At 41.8% G+C, this 15294-nt stretch overlaps 1 protein-coding gene across 1 annotated transcript; it reads left to right on the forward strand.

Annotated features, from left to right (window-relative positions):
• The first annotated feature begins 12147 nt into the window (after nt 1–12147).
• Armcx5 (armadillo repeat containing X-linked 5) lies at nt 12148–14844 on the forward strand. The gene is made up of 2 exons (XM_037198860.1): nt 12148–12230; nt 12553–14844. The coding sequence occupies exon 2, from the start codon at nt 12812–12814 to the stop codon at nt 14516–14518; it is 1707 nt and encodes a 568-aa protein (XP_037054755.1). The 5' UTR covers nt 12148–12230; nt 12553–12811; the 3' UTR covers nt 14519–14844.
• Nucleotides 14845–15294: the final 450 nt, after the last annotated feature.

The following is a 15294-nucleotide window of genomic DNA, read 5'->3' on the forward strand; positions in this document are numbered from 1 at the left end:
GCCAGTTAATGGTTGTTGAAAGAGAGATTGACATTTCATTCACTGATGAATAGTGGGTCATAGAAAGAAAGCATGAAAGGACCGTTTGTTAGAAAGAGGGATTTTAATGGGAGAGGGAGGGGGATGCGAAGTGGGTGAAATACCTATAATCCACTAAATAAATATATAAAACTGTCAGGATAAAATTACCAAAAATTGCTATTCCACCCATTTTCCTAAAATTACCATGATTTTTTCTTTTTTCTTTTTTCTTTTTTATTTTATTTTACAATACTATTCAGTTCTACATAACAGCCACAGATTCCCTTGTTCTCACCCTTCCTGCCCCCCTCCCCTTCCCCCAGCCCACCCCCCAGTCTCACCTCTTCCAGATCAAGGCCACCCCCAAGGACTGAGATCGACCTGGTAGACTCAGTTCAGGCAGGTCCAGTCCCCTCCTCCTAGATTGAGCCAAGCGTCCCTGCATAAGTCCCAGGTTTCAAACAGCTAACTCATGCAACGAGCCCAGGACCTGGTACCACTGCCTAGATGCCTCGCAAACAGATCAAGCCAATAAAAAATAAAAAATAAAATAAAAAAAGAAGAGATGAAAAAAATGTGGATAATAAATCATACCACTTATTTCTCTGAAAAAAAAATACCATGATTTTATTTTTCCTTAGAGCTGAATAAAATTCTACTGTGCATATGTCCTACACCTTTATTCATTTATGTGCTAATGGAAATCTAGACTGGCTCAATTTTCTACCTATTGTGAATAGTATGGCAATGAACATGATCATGCAGTTGTCTCTGGGGGTAGTAATGAAGAGTTCTTTGGAGTTTATACCCAGGAAAGACATAGCTGGGTCATATGGTGGTTCTGCTTTTAGTTTTTGGAGTAACTGCATTCTAAAATGGCTTTACTAGTTTACATTACCACCAGCAGTGTATAGGGCTCTTCCCCCCCCCCCCCCCCCGCCATGCTACTCCCAGTACCTGTGGTATTTATTTATAGTTTCAGTGTTTATTCATTTTAGAATAGTAATTGATCATGATAGTGTGCCACACACTTTATTCTAAGCCAGAGACAAGCATGGATCAAAATTTATGTTCTAGCAGAAGACAATAAACCAACAAGTCAATTTTAAATGGTGATAAGTGTTATGCAGTAAAAGAAGCAGAGAAGGGAGGTTTGCTGTAGTGGGTAGCCATTCCAGCTTTGATCTGGAAGTTCCAACCCCCATTGAGGCTTCGGCAACTTTCACACCTACAAGGTGGGGCCAAGGGAGGCGCCTGGAGACGGAGATCTGGATGGCCAAGTGCTCTCTCTGTTCTGGGACCCTTGATGGTGGAGGTTGACCGAGCAGAGCTCCAGAGAACACTGCTGGACTGCGATACACCTTCCCCAGACCCTGCGACCTACCTATCCCTTCATTTGTAAGTTACCCACTAAATAAATCTTCCTTTTAACCACGTGGAGTGGCCTTAATAATTTCACCAATAGTTTGCAGAGATGTGAGACTGTCAGCTGTGACTCATCTGTAGTCACAGCTATTGGCAGGGGGCTGAGGCAGGATGAGTTCAAAGCAGCCTCCACAGCATATACTGAGATCTCAAAACAGACAAATCAGTCATAGTCATAATCCCAGTACTTGCAATGTGAATACAGAAGGATCTTAAGTTTCAGGCTAGCCTTGGCTGCATATTGAGATTCTAGTTGGTGTAAGGCCCCAGTCTTTATCCAGCACCACACAGGAGGGGAAAGTTAAATTATGCATAAATATTACTTTGGTGTTAACAGACTTGAATTTGCATTCCTTAAGGACTAACTGTGCTCTGAATGGTTACATTAATTACTGGCTCAGTCCTTTGAAAGAAGTGTCATAGGAACTCATTGGGCTCATTTTGGTTTCAGTGAGATGCCACATACATTGTGTACTATGGTATATGCCTGTGATCTCAGCACTAGGAAATTAGAGGCAAGGAGGATCAGGAGGTCAAGGCCAACCTTGGCTACATAGCAAGTCTGAGACCAACCTAAAAATAGGAGAGGCAGATTAAAAAATAAAACAGGAAATGCTATGTAATTAGGCAGGTCTTGTGGCACATATCTGTCTGTAATCCTGGCACTCAAGGGGCTGAGATGAGAATTGACTTTTTCATGCCAGCCTTTGTTACAGGTTGTGATCTTGACTCAAAGGTAAAAAGATAAAGACAAAGCAAGACAAAAAAGAGATGAGAAATGCCATCTTGTTGTAAAGTAGTTGCAGAGGGGCTGGAGAGCTGGCTCAGCAGTTAAGCACACTGGCTGCACTTGCAGAGGACCCCAATTTGGTTCACAGAACCCAACCATCTGTAACTTCTGTTCCAGGGGATCCGATGCCTTCTGACCTCTGTGGGTACTAGGCATTCACATGGTGCACATACAGATATAAACATATATGCAGGCAAAAAACTCATACATACAAGATAAATCTAAAAAAGTTCAAAATTAGTTATACATAACAGATATTTCCTGTGAAAATACATGACTTGTGGGAAACTAGGTTTATTCATTTATCATATAAATGATTATATATGGATACATACACAAAAATATGAAGAGTGAGATTTTTTCCTTTAGCTTGAATATTTTTTTAAAGTTTTCATTTGGGTCTCCCCCCTGCCCCAGAAATTAGCTTTTTGCATAGGCTGTAGTGGAGGTCATGGGACTTCCCAAGGTCAATTCTTTGCAGTGGGTGGCATAAGTCACACAGTAGTACAGCTTTACGTAGCATGTGCGATGCCCATAAGCATTGGAGATCCTCACTTTGGAAATGTTTACGATGTCTGTAGTCCCTAGAATGTTCTAAATGACCAAGTTCTTTGTGCACAAATGGCAGTTTATGCATCAGATAGGGGTACTTCCCTCCCCTTTTGTATTTTTAACATTTTTTCAATTCTTCTCTCATATATTACATCCCAACTGCAGTTTCCCCTCCCTCTTCTTCCCTCCCCTTCCCCATTTCCCTTTGCCTCAGATCCACTCCTCCCCCATTTCCCTCCAGAAAAGAGCGGGCCTCCCAGTGATATCAACCAAACGTGGCATAACAAGTTACAGTAAGACTAGGCACAAACCCTCATATTAAGGCAAGGGGACCCAGTGGGAGGGAAAGGGTCCCAAGAGCAGACAAATCAGTCAAAGACAGCCCCTGTTCCCACTGTCAGTAGTCCCACAAGAACACCAAGCTACACGATCCTAACATTTTTGCCAAGTGTCTAGGTCAGTCCCAGGCAGGCTCCCTGGTTGTTGGTTCAGTCTGTGTGAACCCCTATGAGCCCAGGTCTGTTGATTCCATGGGTTTTCTAATGGTGTCCTTGACCCCTCTGGCTCCTACAGTCTTTTCTCCCCCTCTTCTGAAGGATTCCCTGAATTTGGCTGTGAGTCTCTGCATTTGTTTCTATCAGTTGCTGGATGAAGGCTCTGAAGACAATTATGCTAGGCTCCTGTCTATGAATATAGCAGAACATGGTTAGGAATCATTACATTGACTTTTTCCCCCTGCTGCTGTTCCAGGTCTAGGTCTCTGGGCTATCCAGTCTCTGGTTCCTGGACCTCCAGGCAGTGTCAGGGGAGCATTTATTTTCTAAACATTAGCCGTTCTGACTGGGGTGAAAAGGAATCTCAAAGTAGCTTTAATTTCCATTTCTCTGATGGCTAAGGTTGTTGAACATATTTTCAATTATTTATAGGTCATTTGTGTTTCTTTCTTTGAGAACTATCTGTTCAATGTGTAGCCCTATTGATTAGAAGATTAAGGATTTTTTATATTTATTTTTTTTGCAGTTTATTATGTATTCTGCATATTAACTTCTGCCTAAAATATAGCTGGCAGATTCTTTTTTTTTTTTCTGAAGGCTATCTCTTCACTCTGCTTATAGTTTCTTCTGCTGCAAAGGGCATGCTTAATTTCATAGAATCCTATTTGTCACTTTTTGGTATTTTCTGTGATAATAGAGCTCGGTTCAGGAATGCCCTGCCTATGTGTGTATCATTAAGGGCTTCCCTTATGTATGCCTCTAGCAGTGTCAAAGTTTCAGGTCTTACGTGAAGATCTTTCAGTTATTTTGATTTTTTTTTTGTGCAGGGTGCTATGATATAGTTTTAATCTTTTACATATGGAAATGCAGTTTTCCCACCATTGTTAAAGAGGCCATCTTTTTCTTTAATTGTATATTTTTGACAGCTTTGTCAAAAATTAGGAGTTCGTCTGTGCGGTTTTAGGCCTGTATTCTCCATTCTATTTCAATGGTATTAATGTCTGTTTTTAATGTAAGTTCAATGAAGTTTCTTTTTTTTTATTCTTTGACAAACCCATACACATGTATAATGTATTTGGATTTTTACCTCCCATTACCTTCTCTCATCTCCCTTCACTTGTGCTATACCTCTTCTTTCCAATAAGTTCTCAATCCTACTTTCAAGTATTTTATTATTGTTATTTGGAGGTTTGTTTGTTTTTTTCTGACCTAGTAAATATAATTGGTGTTGCCTGCATGAGTATAGTTAGGACGCTATTAACCATACTATGGGCAAATTAGCAATGGCTATAACATCAAATATAATGACTCCCCCAACCTCAGCAAATACTTACCACCATAAGTTTCTCAGAGAGCTATGATACTTCATATGCCTCTATCTATTCATCATGAAATGTTTAGTGGTCTCATCTTGTGCCATTCTTCAGTTTGAAATTATAGCTACTGTGAGTTCATAGGTGAAAAGCCATATCACATCCAGAAGACAGACGACAGTGTTCCACAGTGCTTATCCTGCACCCCAGCTTTTATTTCTTTCTACCCCCATTTTGCAATGTTCCCTGAACCTTGGAAAGGAAACAGACATGCTCCATTTATAGATGTGTAGTCAACAGTCATTTTCAATTCTTTGTCCTGTTACACATCTCTTCATTGTCACCCACTGCAAATAGAAGCCTCTTATTTATTTATTTATTTATTTATTTATTTATTTATTTGTTTGTTTGTTTGTTTGTTTGTTTAGAGACAAGGTTTCTCTGTGCAGCTCTGACTGTCCTGGAACTCGATCTGTAGACCAGGCTGACCTTGAACTCACAGATCTGTCTGCCTCTGCCTCCTGAGTGCTGGGATTAAAAGTATGTACTACTACTACCTGGCTGAACAGAAGGATGAAAAGAGCAGTAATATATAGGTATAAATGTAAAAATTTAGGGCAGATGTGGTTGGTTTATGCCTTTAAACCCAGCACTCCAGAGGCAGAGGCAGGCACACGTCTGTGAGTTTGCCGTCAGGCCTGGTCTACATATCAAGTTCCAGGCCAGCCAGAGCTACACAGTAAGACTCTGTCTCAAAACAAAACCAAAAAAAAATCTGTAAATATTTAGAAATCAGCTTGATAATGTTTATTCAGCAAGACAGCAGTAGGTTTCCTCCCTTGCACTCATGATTTCCTAACCATTGAGTATTGACCAGTATAACAGTACCAGAGATGGAGTCCCTCCTGTGAAACAGGCTTAAAAGACAATCAGAGTAATTCATTACCCAAGTAGCTGTCATTCTGCTATTGCAACCTTAGGTAAATATTTTGTGACATGCCAATAATGTAGATTACAGGGTTCATAGTTGCATAAGACCATTAATAACATTTTTTCTCCAGTAGCCTGAATAGCACCCTTTGGCACTATGAAAGGTAGCTAGCAGGTAAGACACTTTCAGCTCACTGCCAGCTTGATTCCTTGAGGTTCGGTGACAAAAATATCATAGTATTGGATGTCTTTAGCAGTAGGGGTTTAATTTCTAGTTCTGGTGCATAACCAAGGGCAATATTTGGGAAACCACTGGGACTTCTTTGATCAACAACTCACAGCAAGGTACCTGATGTCTGGCACTAAGATGTGTGTGTGTGTGTGGGGGGTGTTCCTTATTTCATTTTAAATGGTTTGTTTTAGTTTTAAGTGTGTGTGTGTGTGTGTGTGTGCGCGCGCGCGCGCGCGCGTGCACGTGCACAAATGAGTGCAGATACCTTTTGAGGCAAGAGACATCATATTCCTCTGGATCTGGAGTTATAGGCATTTGTGACCTTCCCAATACAGCTACTGGGAACTGAACTGAGGTCTTCTACAAGAGCAGTATTCACTCTTAACCACTGAGCCATTTCTCCAGCCCCTGGGGTTTTCATTTAATAACCTCTGGCTTCTAGAAATAGCTTTATTTGTATATGAAGGTTATCTATCTGTATTCAAACACTTTCAAAAAATTTATTTTTAATTAGCTTATAAAATAGGTTTTTATGTGACTTTTTTAAAAAAAATATTTATTTTACATCCCTGTCACAGTTTCCCCTCCCTCCTCTCCTCCAAGTCCCTCCCCCACCCTACCCTCTGTTCCCAACCCCCAATCCCCTCCTCCTTTGTTTACATTTAGGAAAGGGCAGGTCTCCCATGAGTATCAACAAAACATGGCATATTGAGTTGCAGTAAGACTAAACACCTCCCTGTAGGTGGAGTTTTCCTGTCCCAGGAGCCACTTCCAAATTACCACACAGAGATTTATATTAATTGTAAATGCTCAGCCAATAGCTCAGGCTTATTACTAACTAGCTCCTACATTTTAAATTAACCCACATTCCTTATTTACACTCTGCCATGTGGTGGTACCTTTACTAGCATTGCACAATCATCTCCTGCTCCCTCTGTGTCTGGCTGGCGACTCCTGACTGCAATTCTCTCCTTCCTATCATCCCTAGTTTGGTCACCCCGCCTATACTTCCTACCTGGCTACTGGCCAATTGGCATTTTATTAAACCAATTCGAGTGACAAATCTTTACAGTGTACAAGAGGATTATCCCACAGCACCTCTCCATGTATTAAGGCTGGGGCAAGGTGACTCAGTATAAAGAATAGGGTTCCAAAAGTCTGTAAAGGAGTTGGAGACAGCCCCTGTTCCCATGGTTAGGAGTTCCATGCCAGGACCAAGCTACACAACTGTAACATATATGCAGAGGGCCCAGGTCAGTCCCATACAGGCTCCCTGGTTGCCAGTTCAGTCTCTGTGATCCCTTATGAGCCAAGGCTAGTTGATTCTGTGGGTTTTCTTGTGGTGTCCTTGACCCCTCTGATTCCTACAATCCTTCTTCCCTCTCTTCATCAGGACTCCCTGAGCCCTGCCTAATGTTTGGCTGTGGGTCTCTACATCTGTTTCCATCAGTTGCTGGATGAAGCCTCTCTGATAACAATTGGGTTTAGGTACCAATCTGGTACAGGAGATGGCCAGATCAGGCTACATATCTGCTATTGCTGGGAGTCTAAGCTGGGGTCTTCTTTGTAGATTCCTGGGAGATTCCTTTGAGCTAGGTTTTTCCAGTAGTCTCTTTCAGTACTCTCCCCTCCCCCCACAACCTGGTCATGACTGAGGGTGGATGGGGATGGATTCATGAGTGATCTACATGGCTTTTTAATGTAACTTTAGTTTTGGCTAGCTGTCCCTTACCTCCTCTCTCTCCTAACCCCTTCCAAGCCACACTTAAAATCATTGGATCTCAGTATTCTCCCCCACACTTCATTTAAGACCTCTTCTCCCTTCCCCTATAATGGCCTTTCTCTAGCATCCTGGCCTCTACAGACGCTCAAATTTATTTTTTCCCTTTCTCTTCCTCTTTCATTCACTTGTTCTGTTTTGTTTTGCTTTCTTTTTTTTTTGAGTAAAACCAAAACTTACTATAAGCCACAGTCATCCTAGGGTCCCCCCTTCTATATATATAGCCTCCATGATTCTGTGGGTTCAGATGCTCAAATTTAAATAAACAAATCCAAAGCTAAGGTCTACCTATGAGAGAGAACATATAATTTTTGTCTTTCTAGGCCTGAGTTATCTTACTCAGTATATTTTTCAGTTGCATCCGTTGTCATGCAAATTACATACTTACTTTAATTTTTCTTTACAACTGAATAAAATTTCTCTCTATATATACACATATGTATGTATGTATATATATATATATATATATATATCCTTGTTTCATTATCCATCTATTAATCTAATCTAGTCTGATTCCATTTCTTAACTATTGTGAATATAGCCACAATGAACATGGATGTGCAAGTATATCTGTAGTGGGATATGGCGTTGTTTTGATATGCACCCAGGAATGGTATAGGTGAGTCATATGGTACTTCTAGTTTTAGCTCTTTGAGAAACCTCCACGCTGATTTCCATAGTGGCTTAATCAGTTGATATTTTCAGTGTAAGCCAGTGGATAAGCATTCCTTTCACCATATCCTCACCAGGATTTCTTAAGAAAACAACTGACAACAAAGGCTGTTGAAGATGCAAGCATATGTTTAGGCGTTTAAGGACACCTCAAAGGGTTACTACAGGGTACTACAGGGTCACTACAGGGTAACAGTACTTTATGTATGTTCCCATGGTAAAGAAGTCCTGGAAGGTGGTTTGAGTGGACTAGTCCAGAGTTGACCACTACCACCTATTTTTTCTTTCTCTTTTTTTCTTTTTAGATTATTTTTAGGGCCCTGACCTGGCCCATCTAGAGGGACAATTACCACCTATGTTTACAATCAAGTTTTATTAAACCTCCTACCAAATAGATTCATGTCTTGTTTTCTGGGTCCTGAATGTGATCTGTCTAGACTGACCATCACCACCTATTATTGTTCCTTATGGGCCAGTCATTACCTACAAAAGTTAACCTCCTGCCTAATAACATTATTGGGTTTTCTTGTAATGTAGGTCGTGGAGTGAGTAAAGGAATCTTAGAAATCTGTCTTTCAAACATAGAGGGAAAACTATCTACTTTTATTAATGCAATTTCAAAATTATAAACAATCCTAAAACAGGAAAAATTCCTCTCACCATGTAGCAGACAATAGTTGACAACTCTTCTTTGAGTTGTGTAGGACTGATGTGCTGGAACATTTCTAAGAATATATGGTATACATGTTTGAAATACTTTCTGATTCTAAGGCTTATTTAATTAAATTTATTTTCTAATAGATAATACAAACATGAGGCTCAACATTCAAAATTCAAGAGTTTATATAATCACAGATTTGAGGGGCAAGAAATATGATGGATCAAGCCTGCAAGGAATTCATAGAACAGGAACTGGTGTTGGTTCATTGATAAAAGTTTTTTTTGTTTTTTTTTTTTTTGTTTTTTTTGTTTTTCGAGACAGGGTTTCTCTGTGTAGCTTTGCGCCTTTTCCTGGAACTCACTTGGTAGCCCAGGCTGGCCTCGAACTCACAGAGATCCGCCTGCCTGCCTCTGCCTCCCGAGTGCTGGGATTAAAGGTGTGTGCCACCACTGCCCGGCTGCCACCACTGCCCGGCGATAAAAGGTATTTTGGTATTACTTCTCTTCATTAAGAATGTAGTTGCAGCCGGGCAGTGGTGGTACACTCCTTTAATCCCAGCACTCAGGAGGCAGAGGCAGGCAGATCTCTAGTGAGTTAGAGGCTAGTCTGGTCTACAGAGCTAGTTCCAGGACAGCTAGTGCTGTTACACAGAGAAACCCTGTCTCAGAAAACCAAAAAGAATGTAGTTGTTTTCCCTGTGCCCAGATCAAATCCAGGCCACTGCATCTTTAGGTGGTGTGGTCATCCTGGGGATGTGACTCATCTGCACAGAGACAGTTACTTGTTTTTTTTTTTTTTTTCCCACTACTGTTTCTCCCATATCCTTATCTCATGTTATATTAAAACTATTTCAAAACAAGAAATACGCCAGGACATAAGAGCAAAAGATTCAAGAGATGGCAATAGGAGAAATAAAATGGGAGATTGATAACAATCTGGCAGCAGAGCAATTAACCTTAGGCTCTGCTGCTACACCATACATTTTATGTAAACAAACATTTACAAGTGCGTCACTGGAGGACTTTTCTTGTATAGGGAACAGTTTAGAATTTGTTGGAATAATTTGGAATTTTTATTCCTAACTCAGTATTCAGAATTCTGCACCCCACCCCCCACTTTTCAACCTGGGTCCCTCCCCTTCCTAACCAGCCCACTTCAGTGGGCTGTGGAGTTTTGTGACGAACGTGTAAACACTAGAATTCTTTGCTATCCTTCCGCGCTGCGAAGCCACAGCTTTTTCCCTGACTCCATAGCGTGAAAACCGCATGAACCATATGCATTCTGTGACAAAGGAAAGACATGGTGAGCTTGGTGCGAGGCACTCCTAAGAGGGAAGCTAATACAGATATTTGGTAATAATCTGCTTTCTGATGTTTTGCGCTCTTTTCCCTAGTTTGGCACCAGAATCTTAGTGTCGCAGTGTGGGAGAAACGGGGCAATCTATGAATGGCAGTAGTGTATCACTCCACTTCCCTAAGCCGGATCTCCTTTAACAACTCTAGCCCCGCCCTCTGCGGGCTTCCGTAACTTGACGTAGCCGCGCCTAGTGCGTCCCGGCGGATGTGGGTGGATGCTGTTTAGTCGCTTCCAGAGGGTTCCCGAGGAGCCTTAGGCACCTGGGAGAGAGGAGAGTGCCGGTAGGTGATGGTGGTTTGTTAACCATGGCCCTTTATCCGGTAAAGTAAGCATTTTGTCCTAAGTCGCAAGTGCTCGGCCAGCCCCTAAATACAGTCGCCGCCATTGTCTCTGCTCCCTGCACCTGACTGCCGATTGCGTTTGCCTGCCTCCTTTCTGTGAGGCAAGACACCTCTGGAGACACGCAGATAAGAAAACAGTCTCTGATTCAAGCGGAACAGGTTCGTAAGAAGGAGGGCATTGCTTGGGGGCGTGAATGCGGGTTCTGAGATTGGTGCGGGATATGTGACCTGGTTTTAGGAGGCGGATGTTGAAAAAAGAGAGCGAGACTAGGGGGATGATAAAAAGCTATCTACGTTTCCATAAACTCGCCTCACTTCCGATTACGTTTGGGAAGGGAGATGGATGTAATGGCATCATGCGGAGATGGCGTACTTATCAGAGGAGGCAGGGCTGCCATTGCTGGTTAGGGCAATTGTCTGGGGAGCCTTGAGAATCAGGGAGGGAGTATACCAAGAGGTTTTAAATGTGGGGACATTTAAGTCTCAGAATCAGAGATTGCTTCATGTTCTGGTTACTTATCTGACTATTAATTAATCACATCTTGTTCTTTTGATTTGGGGCTATCAAACATCTATTTGTAGATGTGTTGCCAATTTACATTCTCGACGTTTCAGGGCATCAGATCAGAAGGGGAGGGGAGAAGATAAACAAAATTGACCTTGTTTCTGTATAGTGGGAAAAACTCCAGCTATGTTACAAAACGCGATAGGTTTGTGGGGAAGAGAAACACTCATAAGAACCTGTAAGAAAATTGAAAATGATACTATTCATTATTTTCCCAGCTTCCTGTTATTGTCAGGCGTTCATCCCTACTGACACCACTACGACCGTGCAGGGATGGTTTAGTTGTCTTCATGGAAAATTTCAAGCTTTAAGAACATAGCAGAGGAATGTGGAGATTTGGGGGTGGCATCTGGCCGTGGCAAAAAGAAAGGCAATCAGAGAACTCTTGGCCGAACGAGTATCTATATCCAAAAAGTGTTTATTCCTTAGGTGCTGTTTTCTAAAATAGACTCATTACCTATGTTCTCCTGTTTGTGGATTTCCCTTGATAGACATAGTCATAGGTTTGTATAACTGTTGACTGTTGTGACCCCAACTTGAAGCTAGGAAATAATGAAGCTTCACAGGTTGGTGTGAAGCTAGACACACAAGGGCCACTGAGACTAGAAAATTATATCCTTCTGTTTTGTCAGTTCATCAGTGACCCCTACTTGGTCTGTGGAGTCTTAGTGTACTTTGGAGATAGATACAAGCTGTACCTATAGATACATAGGAGTCTTAGTATACTTTGGAGATAGATACAGGATGCATATATCTCTCCCTTTTGTGCCCTCTTCCTTGTCCTGCTCTAATACTTCGTCATCTAATTTTCAACTAGGGCATTACCAGAACAATCACTGAAGAGGAAAATGGTGGGCCATAAGGGAGGAGGAGGAACAGCTTTGAAGATGAGTAATGGGAGGAGAGGAAGACCAGGAAGGGAAAAGCTAGACAGACTGTCTGAAAAGGCAAGAGTAGAGGCCAGGAACCAAGGTCTGTATCCCAAGAGCTTAGGTTCTCTGTCTTCTTTGTCTGTCTGTAGGTCTACCAGATCTGCTGCAGGACTTGTCACGAGTGGAAGCAAAGAAAGGAGGAGGAAATTACTTCACATCAGTGCAGGTTAGTATGACTATGGGGACTCCTTGAGGATAGAATAGTAGAGATTTGTTGGCTCCATCCCAGGTCAGGAAACAGCCTAGGGATTCTGCAGCCTCTCATGTCCATCCAACTTTCCTGTTCTCTCCCTCCCTGTTTGGAAAGACAGTTGGTAGCACATGGAGGTGTAGACAGTGGGTGAAATGAAAGAAGGAGTTTGCTAGTTGTCTACTTCTCTCCCATAGAGCCCTGAATTTCCATATGTAAATATCTCTCTGTGCTAATCAGCATGAGGAAAAAAACATTGGAAGAGACTTAAAGCCCCATTTCCTTCCTCCACCCCTAGGTCCAACTTCAGTGACAGATCTGGTGGCCTTGGAGTGGCTGAAGACCACCACCCTCCACAGGCCTGCGCCCAAGCACAGCTATCCTCCTTTATCTTGAGTGAGCTTCCTCAGCATGCTGTCTATATCATTGGCCGAAACTGTAGTTGGAAAGGGGGCTGAATGACTACTGGACTTTATATGAAAACACCAACTTGGGGCTGACTTTCAGGCAAGGCTGAGATAGGGGCATATTGTTTGACTTTGCTTTTGTCTTGAACCATGATTGGCTCTAAAAGTAAAGGGAAAGCTAGAGAAGAGTCTGGGGCTACCTTAAAACCTGGAAACAAAAGCCTTGCCAATGCTAAAGGAAAAGCCAAGGGTCAGACCAAGAAAGTGGTTGAGGCAGAACCAAAAGAAGAATTGAGGAACAAGGCTGAGGCTAGGGATGAAGCAGTGGCCAGGAGACAAACAGTGACTCACACTGAGCCTGAGACTGTGACATGGAAAGTGAAAAAAAAGAAAGATAAGACTAATACTAGAGCCAATGCTCAGACTAAGACAGAGCTCCTGGCAGAGCCTGGCCTAGTGCCTCACACCAAGTCAGATGCCTCGTCTATGTCTGTGGTCATTACTGTAACCAAGTCTGAAGTCAAGGTTGACGCTGGTATTGAGGCATCTGTCAAGTGCTCTGCCAAGGCTAGAGATAAGGGCAGTATGAAGCACAGATCTGAGGTAAAAAAAGAGACCTGTGTCAGATCTGGGGCTGGGGACAAGGCGAGTATTGTCATCAACGCCACTGATGAGGGTGAAGAATATGTGTGCTCCTGGTTTTGGACTGGAGAAGAGCCTAGTGTAGGGTCCTGGTTCTGGCCTGAAGAAGAAAATCCTCTTCAAGTTTATCAGCCCCCACCTAAGGTTGAGGAAGAACCCGAACCCCCAGAGGACACATTCGACTTTACTTTAAAAAAAAAAGCAGCAGCATGGGCAAGGGGCAGGTTTATTGTCCTGGTCCCAGTTGAGGAAGGTGAGAAAACTTTACCTCCAGAAGGGAACTGGACTCTGGTTGCGACCTTAATTGAAACTCCTCTGGGTATTCGACCGTTGACCAAGATTCCACCTTTTGAAGGACCTTACATCCAGACTTTAGCTGAAGTAAAAGAGCAAATCCGGGAAAGAGAAAAGTATGGACCCAACCCGAAGGCCTGCCGCTGTAAATCGCGTACCTTTAGTTTAGAGCCTGTAGAGTTTGATAAGCTTGTTGCCCTCCTTAGGCTAACTAGAGATCCTTTCATTCATGAGATAGCTACAATGATAATGGGTATCAGTCCCGCTTACCCATTTACTCAAGATATTGTTCATGATGTTGGTATTACTGTTATGATTGAAAATTTTGTCAATAATCCAAATGCTAAAAGATACCCTAAAACTCCAAATGTGAATGTGAGCACTGACACCTCTGGAGAAGCAAAAGAGGATGAGGCACATGTAAATAAAGTTTGTAGGGACATACTCTCTTGTCCTTTGAACTGCTCTGTACAAGTGGAGGAGCTGAAACTGTTAGCGAGCCTGAGTACGAAATTCGAGTATCACCACGTGATTGTCAGTTATGTTCGATATTTCATCTCATTGTTAAACAAAGGAAGTGTCAAAATCAAGTTTCAGATTTTAAGAGTTATTTTATGTTTGTCAAAAAATCAAGCCAATACAAGAGAACTGATCAGTGCTGAAGTGTTGTCGTCATTGGTTGCCCACTTTCACAAGAATGAGTCAAAGGCTAATATTCTGCATATCATTGAAATATTCGAGAATATAAATTTCCAGTTCAAAAAAAGGGCAAAGCTGTTTACCAAGGACATGTTCACTAAATCTGAACTTATTTCCATATTCCATGAGGCAAAAGAGTTTGACCAGAAACTCCAAGACTTAGCAGACCATAGTGACCCTGATGTGAGAGATAAAGTTATCCGATTAATACTCAAACTCTGAATAGCTGTATATTCTCACAAAACCTTGAGCACTGTTTGTCTTTCCACTATAAATCTAATGCATATTATAATGATAAATTTGATACTTATGCTCTCTGTGTTGAGGGAAGCAATTTTATGGATGCTAGTCATCTTGAGAGATTGAACACTTGCTGGTTTTTATTGTGCTATATATAATATAAATTGAGGTATTTTTGGTATCTGTAATGTAACCCGGTACTGAACCTATTCATCCTAAATAAGCTATATTTCTGTGCATTATATTGATATGAGTGTATTTTCGTATTCCATTTGCGTGTTTTTAATAAAGCTGCATGCTAAACCTGATGAAGACATTGTCCCAATTCTTCAGTTGAAATGTAGTCACAGATGAACAATACAAAGATAGCCATGATCACTGTCTATCCAGTTTCCATTGGGGTGGCACAAACAGGTTCACAAATTAGCACCTCTTTTAGTTTCAACATGTTCAGGATATACAATAAATCATTCCATGACCAAGAACACAAGACCATGCTTCTGGCTGTCTGGAGGTTGTAGATGGCAGGGTTATAAGTGAGGAACAATATTCTATCTTGACAGCTTTGGGGAAGTGGGTGATGACAAGACTTAGGAGGAAAATACAGATGCCTTCATGCTCTTCTGAGTCCAAGAACTTGTACTAACCCTTTCACATCTGATGTCTCACCAGGATGCCTTGAAATTTTCAATCCTGAAGAGAGTTTCTGCTTCTCAGCCAGTTCAGTTAAATTATGGGCAAATGTGGGAAGTGCAGTT

This window comes from Peromyscus leucopus, chromosome X (assembly GCF_004664715.2).
Source record: "Peromyscus leucopus breed LL Stock chromosome X, UCI_PerLeu_2.1, whole genome shotgun sequence".
NCBI lineage: Eukaryota > Metazoa > Chordata > Mammalia > Rodentia > Cricetidae > Peromyscus > Peromyscus leucopus.